Source organism: Solea solea, chromosome 12 (assembly GCF_958295425.1).
Source record: "Solea solea chromosome 12, fSolSol10.1, whole genome shotgun sequence".
Taxonomy (NCBI): Eukaryota; Metazoa; Chordata; class Actinopteri; order Pleuronectiformes; family Soleidae; genus Solea; species Solea solea.
This window is the reverse complement of record NC_081145.1, coordinates 6,451,997-6,474,744: the sequence shown is the minus strand read 5'-3', so window position 1 is coordinate 6,474,744 and position 22,748 is coordinate 6,451,997. Positions and strand designations below refer to the sequence as shown.

General features: G+C 39.9%; 1 protein-coding gene across 1 annotated transcript; it reads left to right on the top strand.

Annotated features, from left to right (window-relative positions):
- The first annotated feature begins 8,094 nt into the window (after positions 1–8,094).
- Positions 8,095–21,278, top strand: LOC131469892 (guanine nucleotide-binding protein G(i) subunit alpha-1). The gene is made up of 9 exons (XM_058645307.1): positions 8,095–8,585; positions 12,602–12,644; positions 13,516–13,657; positions 14,538–14,695; positions 16,297–16,425; positions 17,091–17,220; positions 17,310–17,463; positions 19,827–20,019; positions 20,128–21,278. The coding sequence occupies exons 1-8, from the start codon at positions 8,468–8,470 to the stop codon at positions 20,015–20,017; spliced, it is 1,065 nt and encodes a 354-aa protein (XP_058501290.1). The 5' UTR covers positions 8,095–8,467; the 3' UTR covers positions 20,018–20,019; positions 20,128–21,278.
- The last annotated feature ends 1,470 nt before the right edge of the window (positions 21,279–22,748 follow it).

Sequence of the window (22,748 nt, the reverse complement as noted above, 5' to 3'; positions counted from 1 at the left end):
AAGCTGTGGGTGATCATGTGGAGAAAAGTTTGAGTGGCTGTGGCATGAAATAAAATGGTAGAGTTTTATGAAAAAAAAAAGAGGACACTTGGTATTTTTTTTTTCTGTTGCTGTGGGACGTTAACCTTTAAGCCTCAGCTGTATTGACCTTTTAACCAAACCGGTGACGCAGTCTGCCCCAGTTTGGTGGATGACCTTACTTTGATGGAATTATCACAGAGAATAATGGTCTGTATCCACACAATAATATTACAAATGAAACCAGGAGAATACCATGAAAAGGATCCTGAGCTACATATCATATTACAGAAAATGTGATTCATATCAAAGGACATTGATATTGTTTTGATATGATGACGGCGAGGACGTAGGAAACATTATTGGTGAGCCCATGAAAGAGCTTCTCTTCCGTGGTTTCACTATTTGTCTATTACTATTTGACCCTCTGTCTCCATAACATGTGTTGTGCATGCTTGGTTTCCCGTATAGCTCCTTCAATGTCTGTCATTTGACAGACGCTTTTTTAAACTTAGAAACGTTATCGGCATTAGTCTGTGTCCTGGTCCTAACTCCCACTGGTTGTCATAGTGACACATTCTAATCGTTATATAGCACACACAAATGTAAATACAACACAGTACATATTTGACCACATTTCTTCAGGTTTTTGGGGCCTGTTTCCAGATCTCACTGACCTCCCTGATCCAGCAGTGGTGTTTATTACTTTCAGAGCGGATGATGTTAGCCTTTTTACCAATCCATGACATGATTCTCTCTTTCGCTGTGGTCCGATATGTCTGATTTTACACATTTGGGATATTGTCTGCAACAGGACGTCAGACAAACCTGTATAAAACAGGAAGCAAGACACATCACATGAAAACATCATGTGATCCTTCTGAGGCAGACCACAGGAAGTTGTTATTTCTGCTGTCTGAAACTTAAACTCACGCATTCATCAGTTTGATAGAATACACACTTTATGTCTCTGACTGCACCTGCTCTGCTGCTGTATACACACTAACACTCCCTCAGTCAGATCTGATAGTATAGCTCGAAATAGTCTGTTTTCACATGAAGACGCAGTATCCACATGACATGACATCATTTCTGTTCACAGAGAAAGTACTAACATCAACACGAAGAAGAATCACCTAAACTTATGTACTACAGCTTTAAGTAAACATCATCAAAACATGCATTCATGGTTAGCAGAAGCAAAGGAAGAACAGGTGGGACCATGCTCCAGTGGAATTACAGTCTTACTTACACACATTTGAATTAGATGGAACATGAAAGCATCTGTGGCCAGGTTTTAATGTTGCGGCTGACGGTGTTTTCCTTTTCTCGCTGAGATTTAGACAAGGACATTAATTTAGCCACTTAGCAGAGCGAGAGGCTATAAAATAAGCTGGCAAGCAGGGACACTTTTACTCACAATAGGATGTAATATGCCAATGACTGCACCATGAGTAGTTTTGATATCGATCCGGCACTGGCAATAAAGACAATTCAATGAGAAGTCGGATTATTCTCATGGCTTTAAAGTATCTACCGTGACAAACTGTATTTGTGTGAAATAATAAGACCACACGTGTGTCATATATAATGGCATATTGCAAGGTTATTTTGATTCCATATGAAATGTCACCGTTTCTCAGGGATACTGTTTTCTTGCTTCTTCAAGACAATTCTTATGTTTTTAAAGCTTGACACTGAATGTATTATTCATGAGGCTTGTGCAGTTGTGTCTCGCACTTGCTGACCAATGGCATTTACTGGCCTCGGTAACAACATGTGAAGGCACAAGGTCTGAATTAGCATCAGCATGTGTGGTTTTTTTTGTTGTTTAAAGACTCAGCCTCATCCTTCAGTGGAGTAGCACATGAGCTGACCCTACACACTATAAAAATCATTCATGAAGTTGCTTGAAACTAGAAAGAGGACGGAAACAAAACTATAAAGGATGAACAGCCTCGGGGTTTATGATGTGCAGTATAGCACAGCACCATAAAAGCCCCCCCCCCCCCCCCACCCCCCCACGCACACGCACACACACACAAACTAAACTTTCAGGCAAATCACTGCTCTTACCATTATTTTTACTATTTAGTATTTAAACACATTTCCTATTTTCCATCCGACATTAGCAGAATGTTCTCTCTTAAATCTCATACAGAAGGTATGGAGGATTTGACATGTGTTAGTGTCCTCACAGTAAGTGGAACACACTTTTTTTTGTGTGTGTGTGCACAAGGAAAAAAGAGGGGAAAAAACAGCAGCACACAAAGAAGCTCTCTACTCCTCACTATATAAAGAAAAGGCCCAGAGGCTGCAGGGAAAAGAGGTCGTCTGGTTTGGCCCCAGAGCAGAGGTTTGAATAGAGAGGGGTCGCAAACAATACCCGCCTGACATTTTCACATTCTGAAATTTACTCATGGATTCAGTCATTACCAAAGCTGTGGAGCTCCGAGAGAGGATAAAAATCAAAAACTAAAGAAAAAAAAAAGTGAAACAGTGAAAGCCACCTGGCAGCTTTTGTTTTAACCACAGTATTAATCATTCTCATTATTATCATTCTCCCTATAGGTCTGGAGAAAAGTGTGATTTTAAAATCTCCTCAAACAGACTGTGATGGATTATTGTGTACAGTCGGGATTCCGGTCGACTACTGGTAAAGAAATAAAGTCCACATAAATCAGTTTGTGTGCCTGTATCACATTACAAGTCACCGGCATATATTTGTCAAATTTTCTAAAAAAATAAATGCACTATTTGCAAAAAAACCCTGATTAAGGACAGATTAAATAAAAAAAAAGACAGATTAAATCAAAATTCCAACAATATTTTGCATTATATAAAAAGGTTAGTTCACACTTGAAACACGATAGATATAAAACAAAATGAAAATATAATTCAAATTAATAAATTAACTAATGTTATCATAGTCAATTATAACATTATTAAAATGTTTTTTGCTTCATATTTTTCAACTACAACATTTTGGGATTGGGTGAAAATCTTAAATTGTGCTGGTGACAGAATATTCTTTCATCCATACAGTTTGTAGCATTGTGGTTAATGCTGTTAAATAACCACGAGTGCAGTGGTGACATGAGTCCGTGATAAGGGTGATGTGACATGTTTCATGACTCTGCTGCCATCTGGAGGATTAATGTGTGCTCGCTTGCTCTCTCTCTCTCTTCAACAACTCCTCCTCCTCCTCCTCACACTCTCATACACACTGCATCCACACAAAGTGCGTAACAATATTCAAAGAATACATTACAAGGCAGATATGAATCTTTGTGGTTGCCTGCAGCAATTTACAAACCAAGGTCTTCCACTAAAGAAAAGGACATAACATAGCATTGTCACTGTCAGTTAAATAAGAGATTTTTTTTTCCTAAACATAGCATGACTCAGTGTTGTACTTGTACTTTGTAATGTTAATATAATATAACTCAAGGCTGTTAAGTCAGGACTTTCAGCTGCCTCTTTTATCCTCAGACTGATGCAGTTCACTCAGTTGTCGTGGAAATGGGTGTGTTGACGTTGTGTGACTTAATTAAAGGGCTTAATTAAATGTGTTTGAAGGGAGGATCAGGAAGAGGCTGTGTCTACTGAAGGATGGAGTTTAATGTCCTGGATTATTAGTGGATGTCTTTCTTAATCTTCCTCTGACTCCAGACTGATGAATTAGACATGTACCCACCTGATGACGATGATGATGATGATGATGACGCAGCTCAACAACTGTCCTCCACTCCAGGAACTATTCAGGACCCTTTTCTTTGTAAACTGATCTTTTAAATATGGAGTGTGAGAGGCCGAATGAGCTGAAGAGCTGAAAAACAATAGCCGGCAAATGTCTTGCATCACACGTAGACTTGAGGGCCCTGACTTCTGCTGAACATAATGATCGTCAGAGCGCTGACAACGCTGATAAAGCATTGTTTCACCATTTCACTGACACTCATGAGGCTCCAGCAGAACATTTCCATGTTGCTTGGGGTGCAGTGGCATGGCAACAATTTTGCACATCCCCCTGCAGTCAGAAAACAAAACAAACACGTCGTCACTTCAGTGTTTGCTGATGAAAAGGCCTTTCTGCTGTTTACCAGATGCCCTCTTTTCATGCAGAGAGAAAATCTTTCCATATTCACTTAAATTGAACTGGGGAAAAAATGGTGCTAGTTTACATATTGCAGGGTGGGCATCTGCAATGGAAATTGTATGCAAAGTGAGGAGATGAATTCTGACCACAACTCAACCTCCTCCCATCCCATTTATTACTAATAACACTGAGAATATGTTGGTGCAGTTGAGGTCAAACTATTTCGGCTCATTTTGTGAGGCACACGCGCACACAACATGAAGAGAGACTGATTGAGTTGGGGATTTTCACTCGACACCTGTTTATGAATAAGCACAATCATGAAGGATTTAAAAAAAAAAGTGATGAAACTAGAGTAAAGGGATCATGCACTTCACTTTTGAGGCCAATCATCTGAAACTGATTATAGCACATCATTTGGAAATATGCTCTGTTCATTCCTGACGTACAGATTAGGCCCCAAAGCTTTTAAGGTTCAATCACACAATCATCCGCCGGTCATTTGAATTCCTGGATGTGGTCACAGAGGAAGCTCAACCACAGGGTGTGACCATCATCTGTGAGCCTCTGCCTCTCTTTCCATCACGTAAGAGATGTTCATCACTGAAAGAGAGCAGGCATTTGCTATCACAACAACTGCTGTTTTAATCTCTTGTATATTGTTGTTTAATTCATAAATTCATTATAATTAGATAGTATCTCAAAATAATGAGATAGTATCTCAAAATAATGACTTAGTATCTCATTATTTTGAGATACTAAGTCATTATAATGCATTACTGGATCTTTTTTTTCCATCAAACTGGCGGAAATGGGCTTCCATACATTCCTAAATAATCAACGTAGCATATCACAAGAGTTCTTTTCCCTGGACTTTTTCAAAAAAAAAAAATTCTTGGAAATCTTGTAAATTATTTATTTACTAATTCAAAATGACATCGCAAAATTTGCTCTGGTCACGGCCGATATTGTGATCTGGGTCACGAGTGTTTGTGATCTTTAGAAAGTGGATCCTCATATAAAAAGAAGGCAACACTGCTGTATTTTGTGGGAATAATCTCTCTTTAAAGATTTTCATTTGAGGTTTTTTTCAACCTGAGACATCTGAGGTTGAGATGGTTTGGTCACGTGCAGAGCAGAGAGTGTGATCACATTAAACAAAGGATATTGAAGATGGAGAAGAATAAAACCACAGAGAAGGTTCATGGATGTTGTGATGTTGGTGTAAACACAAGGGAAGATGAAGGTAGATGATCCGCTGTTGTGACCCTAAAGGTCAAAGAAGAAGATTTGATGTTTTATACCACAAACAAATCTGCAAATTCTTCAAACCAAACATTTGAACACTAAATGTGTTGTTGTTGGAACTAAATGAGCTACTCATGCAAACACGTTGCTCGGCTTGCGATGCAAATCTTCAGTGACACCATGGATTTTCAGTATGCCTTGCATAGTATGCCCCCCCCCCCCCCCCCCCCCCCCCCCCACACACACACACATATGTTTTGCATAGTCAATGAAAGTAAACAAACATGCTACAAGCTAATTTCAGCTAAATGACCGCATTGTCTCCCGTACAACAGAATGTTTTATGTCACTGGAAGAAATGAATGGGAAATAATACAACAGAATATAAGAGAATACAACAGAATTGTATTCAATTATATTTATATTCAATAATGAAATTCAACTTAAAGTCAAAATGTAATCAAAAGTATAGGATGGTGCATGAAACTCAAAGTTAGAATATGTACTTATCAACTAAAATATTTCATCAAATCAGAATTTAGACATGAAGTATAACATATATCTCTAAAATGTATCGTTTAAAGTGATCAGATAAAATGTCCATCATTTCATTTCATCAGCATTTAACAGCTTTTAACAAGTTTAACAAGTCCTTTCATCAAGTGAAAAGACAAAAGCTTTTAGTAAAATCCTCTGCAGGAATGAGTCCTGTTTTCAGGTTGGTGTCCTGCTCTTGCCTCAGTTTTTGGTTTCTTCAAATAGGTGATTGTTGATTTTGAGTTCTACTTTGAGCCACTGTGCTGTTGTGCAAGAACTGATCGACTGCGGGACGAACAGTGTCCAGGCATTGAATTGATTCTTCACTGAATCTTTGTGTATTCCTTTGCCACTTGTTGTCAAACAACCCCCAAAGGAAATATGATAGAAGGTTTGTGCAGTGACACACATCAATTCTTAAAGGCACAGTGTGTAACATGTAGAAGAGTATGTTATCAGAAACTGAATAAGTGTATAATTGCTTTGAAATAAATATTGTTTGGTTTCCAGAACCGGCCACATGGTTGGTGTAGTGCTTAGCACTCTTGCCTTTGCAGCAATGTTCTCCCTGTGTGTGTGTGTGTGGGTTTTCTCCAGGTTCTGCGGTTTCCTCCCACAGTCCAAAAACATGCAAGGTGTCTCTATATGTGTGTGTGGCCCTGCGATGGACTGGCAAACTGTCCAGGGTGTACCCCGCCTATCACCCCTATGTCAGCTGAGATTGGCACAGCACCCCCTCTGGTGGAGGATAAAGTGGTAGATAATGGATGGATGGTTTCCAGAACCTTACAGTACAGTCTTACAGAGGCCTCCATCTTGTGCCGTAATGTTTGTACAGCAGCCACAGACAAACTAGCCAGAGTGCATTGCACATTTTGAAATGAAAGCCTACTACATACAGAAAAAAAGGGGGAAGGGGTGAGGTTTGTTGCAATCTACAGTCTCACCTTTAGATGTCCCTGATTCTTACACAGAAGACCTTCATGTTAAACAGCAGAGCTGATGAAGCAGACATGTTAAGACTTGCCCTCATGTGATGTCATCTTTTTTTATCTTCTTCTTCTAATAATTGTTTGCAGTTTTTCATGAGTTTGTTCATCATTGTTACTCAAAACACTTAAAAAAAGTAGTAGTACACCTTCTTTGTTTGAGCCATACATTTCTATGGTATGATTTGTGGGGATATTCCCAAAACTGCAGGATGAGTTTTGCTGTAAAAAAATCTTTGGTGGAAGAGCAATAATAAAGAAAAAAGAAGCAGAATAAACAGGAGACAGTCTCTCAGGAGAATGTGCCTCCTGACTAGTGCACATCATTTGATCTGTTCATGGGCCCCAGGGCAACAGGATTTTGTCTGCCTTTTGAAATGTGGTGTGCCTTCAATTTCAGGGAAAACTCCTTTGCAGTTTTCACAGTTTTCTACACTGCAGTGACTTGAAATACTCAGAAAAACTATTCTACAAGAAGCATCTACTTATTTATCAAGAATTCCTTATTCTTACTTTATGAGAAATAAAATACTTTGGACACCTCCTTACTGATGATATGAATGATGACTACAGACAGTGCTGTAAACAATGTGCTCAGGCTAATATGTTGCTCTGTAAATGTAGGATATGTTCTCTTTATGTAAAATGCACACCCATGTATACGGCTCATCTTTGGTGCAACTACAGGAAAAGTATGTGGAGGCTCATGGCCTACAATGACGCAGTGAGGTTGCTGTTTCTGGTACCCAGATAACATAGTGCCAGTCAGTTTGTGTCCCTGTGTGTTCCTACATGTGAAGCTTTCCAAAGACATTTGATGTACAACTTGACTTCAGAAACAGCATCATAGAGGCTCATAAGGGTTACAATCGGCACTCATCCAGGCTCAGAAGGCATTGGCAAGATAGCCTCTGTATTAATGCTGTCTATATTTATTGCTGTGGCTGTATTTCTATATGTTATTTTATGTTTTGTACTGGACCTCCTGTGATAATAAGCCTGAGCAATATCATGAATGTCTTTAGATCTCAGTAGGCATTATTGATGGGTTGCAGTACATGATTTTTAAACCGACACTAACACCATTTCTTGCATGTTTTCATTTCTCTGCCTCAGTCTGAATCCTGACCATCACGCCAGTTAACATTTTTCAAATCAGCTTGTTGCTCTGCCACGCATGCGCAGTAAACGGGTGTGTTGGGCGAAGAACAGGAAGCGAATATTAGAAGCGTCCCCTCCTCACTGCTTCTTCCTTCCTACCCGCTTTTCCTTCGTGAATGATTCAGACACATAGATGAGACACATTCGTCTACAAAGCCACCGTCTGTAGAGACATAATATTTGAGACTCCGTGGACGTGAGACTGGGAGACTGAGTGCGAGAAAAGGGCGTGTTTGAATCTGAACTGCTGTAGAGACAAACCGCCTCCTCCCTTCACCACCACCACCACCTCCTCCTCCTCCTCACTGGATGCTAGCTCGGTAGCTTTTACATGTTGCTGCGCCCCTAGGTAAAGTTGCGTTTGTAGTCGGAGTCCTTTTTTAATTTCTTTATCCAGAGGTCAGGGCAGAAGAAAATGGGGTGCACGCTGAGCACGGACGACAAGGCGGCTCAGGAGCGGAGTAAGATGATCGACAGGAATCTGCGGGACGACGGAGAGAAGGCGGCCCGGGAGGTCAAGCTGCTCCTGCTCGGTGAGACAAACGCTGAGACTCCGGGGTCGGGGTTTTCCTCCTGTCCATCAGCTGCTGGCATTTTATATATTTAACACATATCGAAGAAAGAACGCTTGTCCTTTGGCAAATATGTGTTGTTTAATGAGTCGACGGAACATGCGGCGCAGAGTTTTAGACTAATTCTTGGCTTTTTTTAATGAATGACACGGTTGAGGCGCAGGCAGTGAAAAAGTTGTAGCCTCCGGAGCTCCCGTCTTTGTATCTTCCCCTCAGTTAATTAAAACCAGCTCAAACAATTAACTAGTTATTAGTTTACTGTCAGATTAGTTTTAATCCCACACTGAACCAGTCGCTAAATCGGTGAGCTAATTTAGCTAAGCAGTTAGCTGCTTAGCTAGGTTAGCGCCCCGACGCTAGCTGAGATTAGTTAGCTAGAAGAAAGCGTAAACTTGCGTAATATGCGATTCAGTCTCCAAACAAGTGCGACATTATCACACCGTTGTCGTTATTGTGGCACATTTGTTTTATTCTAATGTTTTACATGGATGTGGTTGGTCGTCTTGGTTTTCTGCAGCGGTGCATCACTTTAAATACTTTAGGCCAAATCAGTGTAAAAAAAAAAAAGCTTCCCTAAATGAATGTAGCTAGCGTCAAACGCCCAATCTGCTACAGAAATGTCTTTGAGAACATAATCTGGCGTTCTTGTATGATTTAGAGACAAAATGTTGCTCAGCTAGATTCGGTGTTTCAGTAAACGCCCAACCTGGAATCAAATCTTGGGAAAATGGACTCCAGCTGGCATTTAACTCATGTTATACACAATTTAATTGTTACCTTTATTTTTAATGGTGATTTGATACCCTGTGCTATCCAAAGTCTGATTGACAACTTTATTTATCCAGAAGGACATTTGTGTGCCAGCATTTGTTCCAATCACTATTTAAATCTGTTTAATTTTAACATGAGATTAAAAGACTGTACAATGTAGTTGTGAAAAAAGAAAAGAAAAATCTGTTAAGACATAACCTAAATGAAAGCAAGAGTAGATGGATCAAGTAAAATGCACAAGTAGTAGTAGTAATTTCAAAGTAATATTGCACATATTAAAAGCTCATGGAGTAAGAATAGAAATAGGATTGTTCTTGACAATGAGCACAATATTGGACATGATACTGAAAGTGAGGCAATGAAAAGGGTCTCATGAGAGGAAAAACGCTGTGGTCATTTGAATGTTGTGGTCTAGCAGGCAGAGATGTCCACTCTCATTTCCACCAGCACGAACAGGGAAATGTGTTCAGGAAATGCTAAGGAGGAACTGTTTACCACAGCCTTTACCTTTTTAAGACTGTGTAAAGAAAGCCACTAGGCAATGATTCATTTTATTGTATTAATATTGTATATATTTATTATCTTGTTCACATCCCTGTCTTGGTGCCACTTCACAGAGTTATCACCTCCACTGAGGAGGATTTGTTTTTGGCCACATTTGCACGCAGCATAGCAATGATCTGTATAGTATAGTATAGTATAGTAAAACAATTGTGAGATGATATATAGGATTGTATTGTCTCCAAGGGGAACTGAGCAACAATGGAGGAGGTTTGTACTCTCCGAGTGCTTTCTCTAATTTGTTGTATTATTTTAACAGAAGGTGCCACACCTCCCCTCTGTTCTTTCTATTACTGGTAGCTGATAACCACTGGCTGGATGTTTCAGTCAGGGAAAGTCAGCTGAATGGGTTGCTATGCAACCCCTGTAGCCTGGCTGACACCAATAGGCATCTGTGACAACCATGCACACACAACAGACAGTGAGTGCATGCTAACTGGACAGGACATCTGCCTGGACCATGTAGTTAAGAAAAATGTTCCAAGGAAATGAAACAGTTTTGTCTTCTGTTTTACTATTATCTATTATCTGGCAGGTCTGTGCGTAATTGTAGCACCACTTATTTTCAGACACGCGATTTCTCCAGTCATAGACGCTGTGTGCTGCCCAGCTGCAGCAGTCAGCTTGCATAATGTGTGTGTACGTCATTTGATATGGGCCTGATTTGAATTTCATGGTTGTTGTTTTTTCTTCCTCACACCATGCCCACAAGCACCTGCACGACAAGTGGGTTTGGTTAGTGGATTTATCACCTGATGGTATCTTTGAACTCGTAAGTGATAAATGGCTTTTATCCTGTATGTGTTTTCTGAGTGAGATGGGAAGGCAACATCACCCTGCATGCTCAGTGCAGTTTGCTGCTCTGTCGGGCCTCCCACGGGGGGTGTTTGCACTAATGCAGTAATCTGCACACATGCTCCTTGAGACAAGGGTTTTGAGTAGGAGGGCTGCCTCAGATGTAGGATGCGCATGCAAATTTATTTTTGTGTCATTTTCATGATTCTGTAGCAGGGAGATCAGTGGATGAGATGCTGATAGTGTTTGTTGTTTGCTGTGGAGATATCTGCATCTCATACAGCCTCAGAGGAATGTATGTGTGTCTGGTTCAGTCATTGTAGCTCCATCAAACATCACAGCTCATTGGCAAACTTGAACCATTCTACTTTACAGCCATCCACTTTGAGCAGCTCAGTGATGCACGTGCAGTGTGTATGTTTGGGATTAAATTGATGTTTGTTGTGATGTTTGCAGTAATATTAACTCTGTGTCTGCACAGTGTGTGGCTGTTTATCATGTGGGACAGTGAACTGATGAACACTTTTCCTCACCAGGGAACCCTGGGTCCCTGCAGAGGTTGGGTAATTAAAATGCTGTGTGCTCAGCTGCAAACAGTCCTGGATCTCATAGGGAGCTGCAGGAGAACTGTGTGGGTGACAATACACCAAGCACTTCTATAGCTGTTTTCTATGAATATCAGATATTCACTGTTGTATGTTTATTTTGAACCAGTCAAAAGTCAAGTATTGGACTGGTAAATGTTTTGGGTGTTTCCTGCCTCCTACCGTATAGCTAATGGATGGATGGGTTGCTAAACGTTGCCTCACATAATGTTGTAAATTGATGGTGCATAAATCAATTATTCTATATAATGATGTGAGTCTGCAGCTGTGACTCCAGTAGGGCTGAAACAATTACTTGATTAGTCGATTACTAAATTAATTAGTCAACTATTTTGGTAATTGATTTGAGAGTGTTTTTTTAAGAATTTGAAATAATTTATTTTTCAGCTTCTTAAATGTGAATATTTTCTGGTTTCTTTGCTCCATATAACAAAGAAATCATTAAAACCGAATCAGTTTGTGGACAAAACAAGACATTTGGGAAAATCTTCATTTCCGGGTTTGAGTAACACTGATCAACTTTTTCTGACATTTAATAAACCAAAATGATCACTAGATTTATCAAGAAAATAATCAACAGAGTAGTCGGTTATGAAAGCAATTGTTAGTAACAGCCCTCGACTCCAGCCAGTCACTGGGGAGTTAAAGCTTTGTGTAATCTTATTGACAGGAGGATTCTGTTGATTAATCCAATTGCACTGTGACCTCTCCAGACTGGCTTTAAGGCACTTCCTCACTGCACTGTGTCACAGGCTTTTTGCTTTTAGAGTACTGACTGTATGGGAAGTGAATTTACAATTCTACTAAAGCGGAACAATTTTCTGTCGGGTGTCTTCTTGTCTGTGATTTAATGTCCAATATAATTTTTTGTTTAGTCACCTTCAGTATGTAATAGGTTCAAAACATGATGGAGCATTAATACCTGACACCATCAAATCAAAAAGGACCAGTGTGCAGGGTTTAGTGCCTACTAGGGGTGATGTTGCATATAGCAAGCAGAGGATACATTTTGTGATGGTAAATTAATAAACACATAATTTTAAATATTGAATTAAATGTTGCTTAATATCCCCCTAAATTCTACAGAATGGACCGTTTAAGACTATATTCTAATGTAAAGTTTAAGAATGCTTTTTCTTTGCTACAATTAATTACACTTAATTGTTCAGCCCAACATTTGGTTGGTATTACTAAAAAAATAAATAAATCCTATTTTAAGTGTTAAACTGTCTTTCTTTGTTTCAGGTGCTGGGGAGTCTGGTAAAAGTACAATTGTGAAACAGATGAAGTAAGTGTGGTTGAGTGACATCTCATTTCGCAACACCTTGAGCACCTTTCAGAGAATTATGTACCCTACATTTGCGGTTCAGTCCCACTTGCCTTACTCTAGTGATAGTCTTATGTGATTATAAAGTGTCATTCACACTGAAATTAGCAAGGCACACCCACGTTTTTTTAAATCTGGGTGAAGCTGCTTAAAAAGGTGATAACATCATTCCTGTTGCCAGTGGTTGGTTTCTCGCCTTGTAGCTTTTTCATGTGTGAAATATGACGTCACAAACGCAACTGAAAGAAAATGAATTTGGGGCAGATAAAACACTACCACTGTGACGCTCAGTGACAGTGTTATGTGGTGATTACATTTTTCTATCTTTTCCTTCAGTGAATCTTTCAGTTGACCGTTTAATTGGTGAGATATTGAGTGCTGTCCCAGGTTTTAAAAAGTAAAGGTTCACCACAATTCATTTATAGCCAACAGCTGGAAAATGAATGTGAGGTTGTGTGTGCCGGGAATGACGCAGGAGTTTGCGTCGTGGCCAGAAATCAGGTTCCCACTAATGCCAACTGGAGCAGAAGCCAATAAAACCCATGTGCGTTGCAGAGTCATTTTGACTGAGAGTGAATGCTGATTAAACACATTCCTTCTTTAAACTCTGGTTATTTGACCAGTGGGAAGTAATGGACTGAATTTTACTGCATGTATTTTGGACAGGAATTATTTTGATGATTTGATTGCACTTAACTTTAATTTTATATATCAAAACTGCACATTTAAATGTAGTGATTTAAGATTCCCAGTCTAATATAATAATGTTTTTTTATGAACATGTGCACAGTATTATGTAATGCAATGCTAATGTTGTGTGCTTGTGCTCCAGGATCATCCATGAAGCCGGTTACTCAGAGGAGGAGTGTAAGCAGTACAAGGCTGTGGTCTACAGCAATACCATCCAGTCTATTATTGCCATCATCAGAGCTATGGGACGCCTCAAGATTGACTTTGCTGATCCAGCCAGAGCTGTGAGTGAAGTCAAAAAGAAACTGGAATTTACACTGCTCTTGATGTATTGTGGGATGTATCTCTGTGCTAATGTGTACCTCGGTGCTGTGAGTGCAACAACCACTTAGTCATATGTTATCCAGCACTACCGGGCAGTTTTCTTTCTCTCCTTTACAGCAGGTCAGATAGAGCCGGTAGGGGTTTAATACCATGTTGAAAACTGAATCTGACATGAGAGCAGTCCATAGGTCTAATCGGAAATGTTTGTTTGTACATAGTCAAAATAGCTGCCTGTCATTAAAGTTAATTTTGCAGTGATTTTTTTCCCCCTTTTTTGAGACTTGTGTTTACCATAAATGTATTTTTATTCCTTCTCCGTAAAGAGACAAATGAGGGTTTTCTTAGAATAACAAACAGCTTAGTCATTGCCTCAGCGTGACTATCCTGGCTCTGTCATCGTGACCAATTTTACACCCAAGGCTTTTTACCCCCTGATTCTCTGCCCTCACAAATATCAGTTTTGGCCACTGATCTGCTTAAGACACTGTGCCACTTTTTGAAATCTAATTTTGATGAAAGCGGCACGGCTGAGATGACCACGTCAGAGACGCTTTAACGTTGCCGAATATAGTTTGTTTTTTTAAAAGGCTCTTTTTAAAGTGTCAGAAATACTTTATGTGACATGACTGCCGATAGTGATGTCCAAATTAAGGCTATTTTTGACTACACACACCAACTGTAATGTGAATTGTGCTGTGATACAGTGAATGTTATTGTTGACAATGCACTACAAACATTCTCTACTGACAGATTGTTTAAAAAAGGAAAAATAAAGGCAGATACTTTCTTTGTTGATAAGTAATGTTGTGGGTTGAGACTTAAACAGCTTGGTCTCATCAGGATGATGCGCGGCAGCTGTTTGTCCTGGCGGGTTCAGCAGAGGAAGGCTTCATGACAGGCGAACTGGCCGGGGTCATCCAGAGGCTGTGGAAAGATGGAGGAGTTCAGGCCTGTTTCAGCCGCTCCCGAGAATACCAGCTCAACGACTCTGCGGCATAGTGAGTGAGGCGCATCGACATGTTTCTTCACACTAGATTAGAGCTGTGCATCTTCACCTGGTCTCACAATTCGATTTGATTATGATGTCACTAATTGGATTTGATATCTTATTACACCAATTCACACAAAATTGAAATTGAAGTTTTCTATCCACAAACACAAAACTAATGCTACTGCAGTCAACGTGCAGCTTCGAGCAACTGAAAAGTCATCCGGCAGTTATGTGTAGGCATGTGTTGGTTTAAGATTGTGACAGTGTGATAACCTTTAGCCGAAATATCACAGCTTCATGGTATTGCACTTGAGTGCTGTTGCAGTAGTAGTTTTTTTTTTTTTTTTTTTACATAAAAACAATAATTTTCATGTTTTTATTATTTATTTTTTATTTATCAAGTCATGTTAAATCCGGTTGTGCTGCTGAGCAGAATATTAAATGTTGCTTTAGTAGCTATTCAGGTGTTGGGGAGATGGGGTGAGGAAAGAAAGGGAGAGAGGCGGCTTCAACTGTTTACACACACACACACACACGCGCGCGCAGGGAGAGCAACTGTTCACTCGTCTGTTTACTTAACAATCACACTAACTAATATTGGCAAGTTAATGAGCAATATGCATGGTATCGGGCCTATTGTATTTACTTGACTATTGCTTAACATGCTAACTCTCGTGGCTGGTTGCAAGCGTCCATTTTGAGACAGTGTTACCCTGGAGAGTGTTGGGTGTAGATGTGAAATCATCCTGGCTGCTCGGAGTCTGCATCGCAATGCTTCTAGAAAAGGATTATTTTTACCACCCTCTACACTGGATGTGTGAGAAATGCATTTGTGTCACAGAACTTCTTGCTTTTATCTGATTATCCGATCTGTGTGTGGGCAGAGCTCCGCGAGAGTCCACGTGATGTATATTTCCGTGTTGGTCCGTTCAGACTCCATAGTGACTAATCCACACACTCCTATAGCTGGATTCCCCATGGACTGTGTGTGTGCCAACTTTGCATGCTCCCCTCGTAGCACAAGACCTTTCTGGTCCAATGAGACAATGAAGAAGACGGTACTGGAGTAGAATGTGAGATTGAATATGCATATGAAATATGACGCAGACTCTGAAACCACGGAATGTACTTTATGCACATGCAAATTGCGTGGAAAGTTATAAGCATGACTAAAAATCAAGCTGTAGACTACTTTAACTGGACAGCAGTTCTCATCACTCAAACATATGTTATTTACCATTTCAAATTAAAAGCATGTAGGTTTCCTTAATCATTCCTTTTGTAACAATGCTTTTATTGTAAATTGTGTGCAGGACTGATGGATGCATGGCAACCTATAGATTCCTGGCATCTAGTTGAGCATGCTAGCATATTTCAAATGATAGCATTTATGGCCATTTCATTTCAAAGGCAAATATTATGTAAAACAAAGCAGCAGCTCCACAGCTGACACACTTCCTGTGTGAGGTGCAGCAAATCAACAGCGCTGCCTTCCAACGTGCCCATGCATCCGGTGTGGCCCTGGCCTAAGGCCACAACTCTCTCTATTTATTTTTATCTGTTGTTTATCTCGATCTTTCTGTCTCGGTTTGATTTTCCTCTACAAAGCTACCTGAATGACCTGGACAGGATATCCCATGGTTCTTATGTGCCCACTCAACAGGATGTGTTGAGGACCAGAGTCAAAACTACTGGTATTGTAGAAACACACTTCACTTTCAAGGATCTGCACTTCAAGTGAGTACAATAAGCACAGGTGATTTGTTCTCTGATCCAAATAAGATCCACTCTTGTTCTCAGTGTTGGCTGCATGTGGCCTGTTAAAATAATATCTTAACTTTACTAACTGGCTACATTTATTCAAAATAGTGACAGTGGTGGATGACGGGCGTACAGACCATGAACACAAAGCCTGAATGAGTCGATTCAGTTGTGTTGTGCATCCACAGACTGGAATCTTTGAATTACTTCTTTAAACCCTTTTTGTATTGACTTTTTATATTGAACACTATTGCTTTTATGTGATGTTTTCTTGTTTTTCTTTTATTTATTTTCATATTTGGGGTTCTGAATTTTGTGACTTGCCTTGTGTCTCTTCCTAAGTGTTGTTACAGACTTAGTAGTCTGTCAAAGCACTTTGTGAATTTGTTTCTGTGCTTTATAAACAAAATTATTTTGCCACTGCAAAAATCTCTTAAGACTATAGGGTAATAATATCGTAAAATATTGCAAACATGGTAAAATCAGAGCCATATTTGCCCGGATCCTCCCAAGGATGCACAATGGTAAAGAAAAGTATGGAATGTGTCAATAGCTGGGTTGAGATGCATGTTAATGGGTGAAAATGTGCCCTTTTCTGTGCCACTGTTATTCAACCGTGTGTTTTTGTGGTCCCGTTGCAGAATGTTTGATGTAGGTGGTCAGAGGTCAGAGAGGAAGAAGTGGATTCATTGTTTCGAGGGAGTCACAGCCATCATCTTCTGCGTGGCTCTGAGTGACTATGACCTTGTGCTGGCTGAGGATGAGGAGATGGTAAGAACTGTCGAACGCTAACAGACACACACACACAGATTCATCATCAGCTGTTCTTTATTATTCACTCTGTCGTCTCGCTCCTTCAGAACCGTATGCATGAGAGCATGAAGCTGTTCGACTCCATCTGTAACAACAAGTGGTTCACGGACACCTCCATTATCCTCTTCCTTAACAAGAAAGACCTGTTTGAAGAGAAGATCAAAAAGAGTCCACTCACAATCTGCTACCCAGAATATGCAGGTGAGAGAGAAATGTATACAGAGACCAGTGAGTGTGCATGTGTGTGTGTGTGTGTGTGTGTGTGTGTGTGTGTTTGTGTGTTTGTGTGTGTAGGCGCAGCTCAGCTTTGTTAAACATGCAAATACTGTGCTTTTATGTTAAACATGAATCATTGAGTCCTGCCAATATGTATTTCAAGACTTAAGCTTACATAAAAAGCTGCCCACTGGCCATTAAATCTAATGAACGGCTCCAGTTATACAGACTGAACTTGAGGTCTTGGAAGGTTTTTAAATGTTTTAGAGGATTTAAATCCCCGGTGGGTGTGGCCATGGATGCCTCAGCAGTGAGCAAGTAAAACAAAAAAGCATCCAGTATGGATATTTATTTCTACAAATAACATGTACGCTCTCATTATGATTTAAATAGTTATTTGAATCATGCACTCATGAGGATTTTGGATTTTAGACTCCACAACATCACACTAAGTTTGTCTGCCTCTTGTGGCCACTCAAAGGTGTGGCAGTGTGTGCAGCTGACACAAAGATGTGTTTTCTGTATTGTCCTCTGTGCTCTGCTCCTGAGCTGTGTGTGGGCTGCTTCAGTGGGCTGTAAACAGTCTGTCTTTGTCAGGTTCAACAAATATGACTGGTGCTCACATTTAGGCCTGCGGTCACTTGAACTCCTGATTAATTAAATGAGTCACAGTGCAGTGAGGGGGAAGTCAAATCAACCTACAAGTTTGATTTAATAGTAAGTAACATTTCTGCATTAACATACCTAAAAATGAAGGGGAAGCACCTTATGAAATGACCAAGTCTGGAAGTAAATATCCCGTAGTATGAGTTAAACAGTGATTACTGTGATTTGCTGCTGCTGCTGAAGTGCAAACACACAAGGGAACCAATTGAGACAACAATTCCCATATTCCCACACCACTACTCCTGACGTCATCAAACTAAGCCTTTTTTGTTTGTTTGTTTTGATTAAGAGACCCCTAGCTGCACAAATTAGCCCATCAAATCAATTTGTTCACACCCAATTAACCAAGTGGCTGTTGAGAGCAGGGATATACAAATATACATTTTCATCTTTTAATACCATAGAATGTGTGACCACTTTGGACAAATGACAGACTGGAGACTGCAGCCACACTTGGTTTACACTTGCACAAGCACCTCTAAAAGATGAGGTTTAAATGAGGGGAGATTTTATGGAGGAAGTAAAGTCACACAGCGATAAAGTCGCACATGACACAGCTGTAACAAACACTGTGACACAGAAACCTCCCACATTTATGAGCTGTCTCTTTTATGACTGAGGTTTATGAAGACGGATTCAAATGTGTAAGTAAATGAAGGTTACAATGTTGTCACAAATGGATGTGGCACGGAATATGAGCTTTCATTTATTCTAATGTAACCATAATTGACTTTTACCCGATGACTTCCTACTTATTTACAGATTAGTTTGTTTGTGCGCAGCCTAGTGGTTCGAAGCATATTCCACGCATGGACTATAAACACCTCTGTGTTCGTGCACGCCGCGGCGCCGTGTCCGAGTACAAACAAGGCTTTAGTCCTTTTTACAAGTCTTTAAAGTGCTGTCCCTGCTCTCAGCCAAGTTTTCACTTAACGTAAATGAAACCTGTGCAAAAGACTGCCGCTAACTTTTATTTGAAGCTGGGAAGTGTCAAAGAAACCCTCTGCATTATACATGTGAACTTGTGTCAGTTAATATCACCAATGACAAAAAAACAACTTGCATGTTATAGTTGGGACCCAAGCAGTGGAATGAAGTCCTCGTTGCTTTTCCTCTGATCATTTTATTTCTCCGTCTCGTTCTTCTCCCCAAAGGATTGAATGAGTTTGTAGTTTTTGAAATATTTAACTTCTGCCCTTGTTTTGTTTTCAACGGGGATTCCACACACGCTGTGCTTCACACAGATCAAAAGCAGAAAAACCTGCCACAGTAGCAGCTGGGGATGCACAATAGTAGATGTTTTGTCAATATCGGATATATACGTCTTTCCCTGCGCTGAAACTGCAGAGGTTTGTTTACTCTCGTCTGTACTGAAATGAATGTTTTGCATAAATATGTCGCAGCACATGTCAAGCTACATTTTTGTACAGTATCTTTGTGTTAAATGGGTCAAGTAACAACATTTCCTTCCTTCTGTATCAGTCATTCGTCATATCGCGGGGGATCTTGGTGTGTTTGCAGATATCCGATGATACATTTTAAAGCCGATATCGTGCTGGTAATATTGAGCATCCCTAGGCGCAGCAGAAATGACATCGTCCTCATCCGTCCAGTGTGCTCATGTGCGTTTCCTCCTCTGACTCTCTCCTCTCTCTCCCCCTCTCTGCCGTCCGTCCCTTCAGGGTCTAACACGTACGAGGAGGCTGCGGCGTACATTCAGTGCCAGTTTGAGGACCTGAACAAGAGAAAGGACACAAAGGAGATCTACACCCACTTCACTTGTGCCACCGACACCAAGAACGTGCAGTTTGTGTTTGACGCCGTCACCGACGTCATCATCAAGAACAACCTGAAGGACTGCGGCCTCTTCTAAAGGTAAAGTCTGCCCATCAAGGACGAACGAGCAGGACGTCAGTTTCAAATGTTGTCTCGTAATTACAGTGTTTTTTTTTTTTTTGTGTGTGTGTGTTTTTTCCTCTTCAGGCAGACAGGTGGTCGACCTACCAAGTGACTTTATTCAAGGGGAGTCTGACTGGAGGGATCATTATGAACCCTGCTAGGAATGTCACTTTTAACCTCTTATTAACTTATGTTCATCTCTTAAAGTTTTGAAGACGGTGTGTAGAAAAAATGTTTTGTGTAAAATATTTGTACAACAGTCTTTGTCCGAGGGTTTTTTCATGGGTTTTAAAATGTGCGTGTTTTACCCCTTTATTATTCTCATTATTTTTAATTTTTATATATAAAAAAAGGGGGGGGGGAGACGGAGTTTCACATTTTCTTGTCCATAAACGAACACGTTTTTTTCGTCTTCTTTGTCTTTAGGCACCCGTGCCATGCATGCCTTAGTTGCAGTGTTTTAATTTTGTTGACGTAGAGACTTTAGGTTTATTTTAGCGGTTGCCATTCGACTCTTCTCAGCCCCCTTCTCAGAGTCCATTATATCTGATTTTTTTTTGTGATTATTTTCTTTGTCGTGTAACCTTTTTCTTTCCACCTTGTATAAACCAATTAAGACCAAGTCACTCTGTTAGACCAATTCACTCTGACTTTCTCTGACATACTGTGAGAAACGTGTGTTAACCTTTTCCGGATGTGTGGATTGCCCGTGCGCTGCGAGAGGGAGCTTTTTCGATTGAGGCCAAAAGGTGTGAGTGCGAGTACGAGCGTGTGTGTGTGTGTGTGTGTGTTTCAGTGTATGCACAATATAAAACAAAGGGACTTTATTCCTCTATTTGTCATCCTCTTTCAAAGTTTTTATTTTTCTAAGCAACCAAATACAAGCATTTGTCTCTATTTAATTGGCGCGCGTTGTGTGTGCGCTGCTACAAGCTGAAGCATTCCTGATTGAATGAGGAAAAGAAGAGAAGCTTTGAAAAGAGGATGCCAATGGCGGCCTTGTAGCAGACAGTAGGACCATAATTTAGATCTCTGTTCAGTGCATAGACAGACAGGTGGTTGAGCACATGTGCACTGTTATTGATTATGAGCTGTAATGGTTTCAAGTTACATACTCCCCCCCCCCCCACCCCCCAGCCCTCTGTTTCCATTGGATGGGGACATTAGTGGACTAATATCCATGATTTTGCTAATAAAAGAGTTGCTGTGGTGAAACCACGGCAGCTTATGCAACACCTGTTATTTCCTGTCTTGTTTTTCTTTTGTACTGAAATCCTCTCTTCTGTCTGGATGGTGATTAACATTCAAATTTGCTCTGATTACACACAGCAAAGCTTTAAGTGTAAGGTAATTTTCTTTCAGTTGGTTAATGGAATAAATGGTTAGTTATTCCATTAGTCAGTTCACTGCAAAATTTGGTTTTCAAGAAAAGTCAAATGAGCCTCATTTTGGGGGAAATGTCCTTGTGTTTTACCTAAAAAGGAAAATAATCATAAAAGCAAGATAGTTTTTCACTCAAAAGAGGAGAAAACTTCTAGCTGAATTTGTGATTAAAAACATGCACAACTGTCTTAAATTTTGACCAGTTTTTCCTCATTTTAAGGAACATTTCCGTACACTGTTGGCAGATTATTTTTTCTTAAAACAAGAACATTTTTATGAATTTAAGAATATTTGTCTCATGTTTTTGCAAACCTACAGAGTTCCCACATGTCCTTAAAAATCCTTGAAAGTTTGTGAATTTGAGTTTTCTTTTCCTCAAGGCCTTGTTTGTTATGACACCACCTGCTGTTTCATGCCCTGCTTGGCTTGCTGTACAGAGACCCAGCCTTTGCAGAACAAACATCTAGTCACTGTCCACTGTCTCTCTCTGCTGTTGACCTAAGATTCCATGCAGAACAATGAGCAAGTAAAGTTAAGCAAGCGAGAGCAAATCCTGTGCTGCCTCGGAAATGAAAATTCCAAGATCTTTGTCTCACCAAAGACAAACTACAAAGACTGACTCAATAAAAGTGGATACCATGGGCAAAGTGGCTCTTATCTAAGCTGTTTCAGCACATTTGGTCCTTGAATTTGAGGGACTTGGTACTGAAAAGTCCTTGAATTTGATGTCAACCAAAGTTGTAGGAACCCTGAATCTAGCAAAAGTGTCTCCAGGTCCTCTACATGAATGATCTACTGATGAACATGTATATGAGCCTTAATTAATCATTACCATGCTTTTATTAACACCTTATTGTGCATAACCATATTCTACCATTAAGAATTTACCTAGACCCCACTTTAGAATGGGGGGTTATTTGGTCAATATTAACACATGTGGTTTGTGTTTTGTTCGATAAGAATAGGATGAAATTATTACATATTAATAAATAATAACGGGGTCTTACATTTAAGTCACAATGTCCTTTTCTTCTTCCAGACTGATGTATTGTCCTGTTTCAACTAGACGTAGATCAAATTATACCATATTTTAATAAGACAATAAATGTTTTTTTGTTTTTTTATGTTTATCCAACTTTGTGTATCATTTGTTAGAGTTTAAACTCTTAAACTCATTTAAACCGATGCACTGTATGAGAAAAATGTGAAAAATCCAAGTGATCTGCATCACAGGCATACATAGAAAAACATATAATATAATATGATATAATATCCTAAACTCACATTTTTTATGTTCAACTTGTGCATAAAAATCTTCCTGC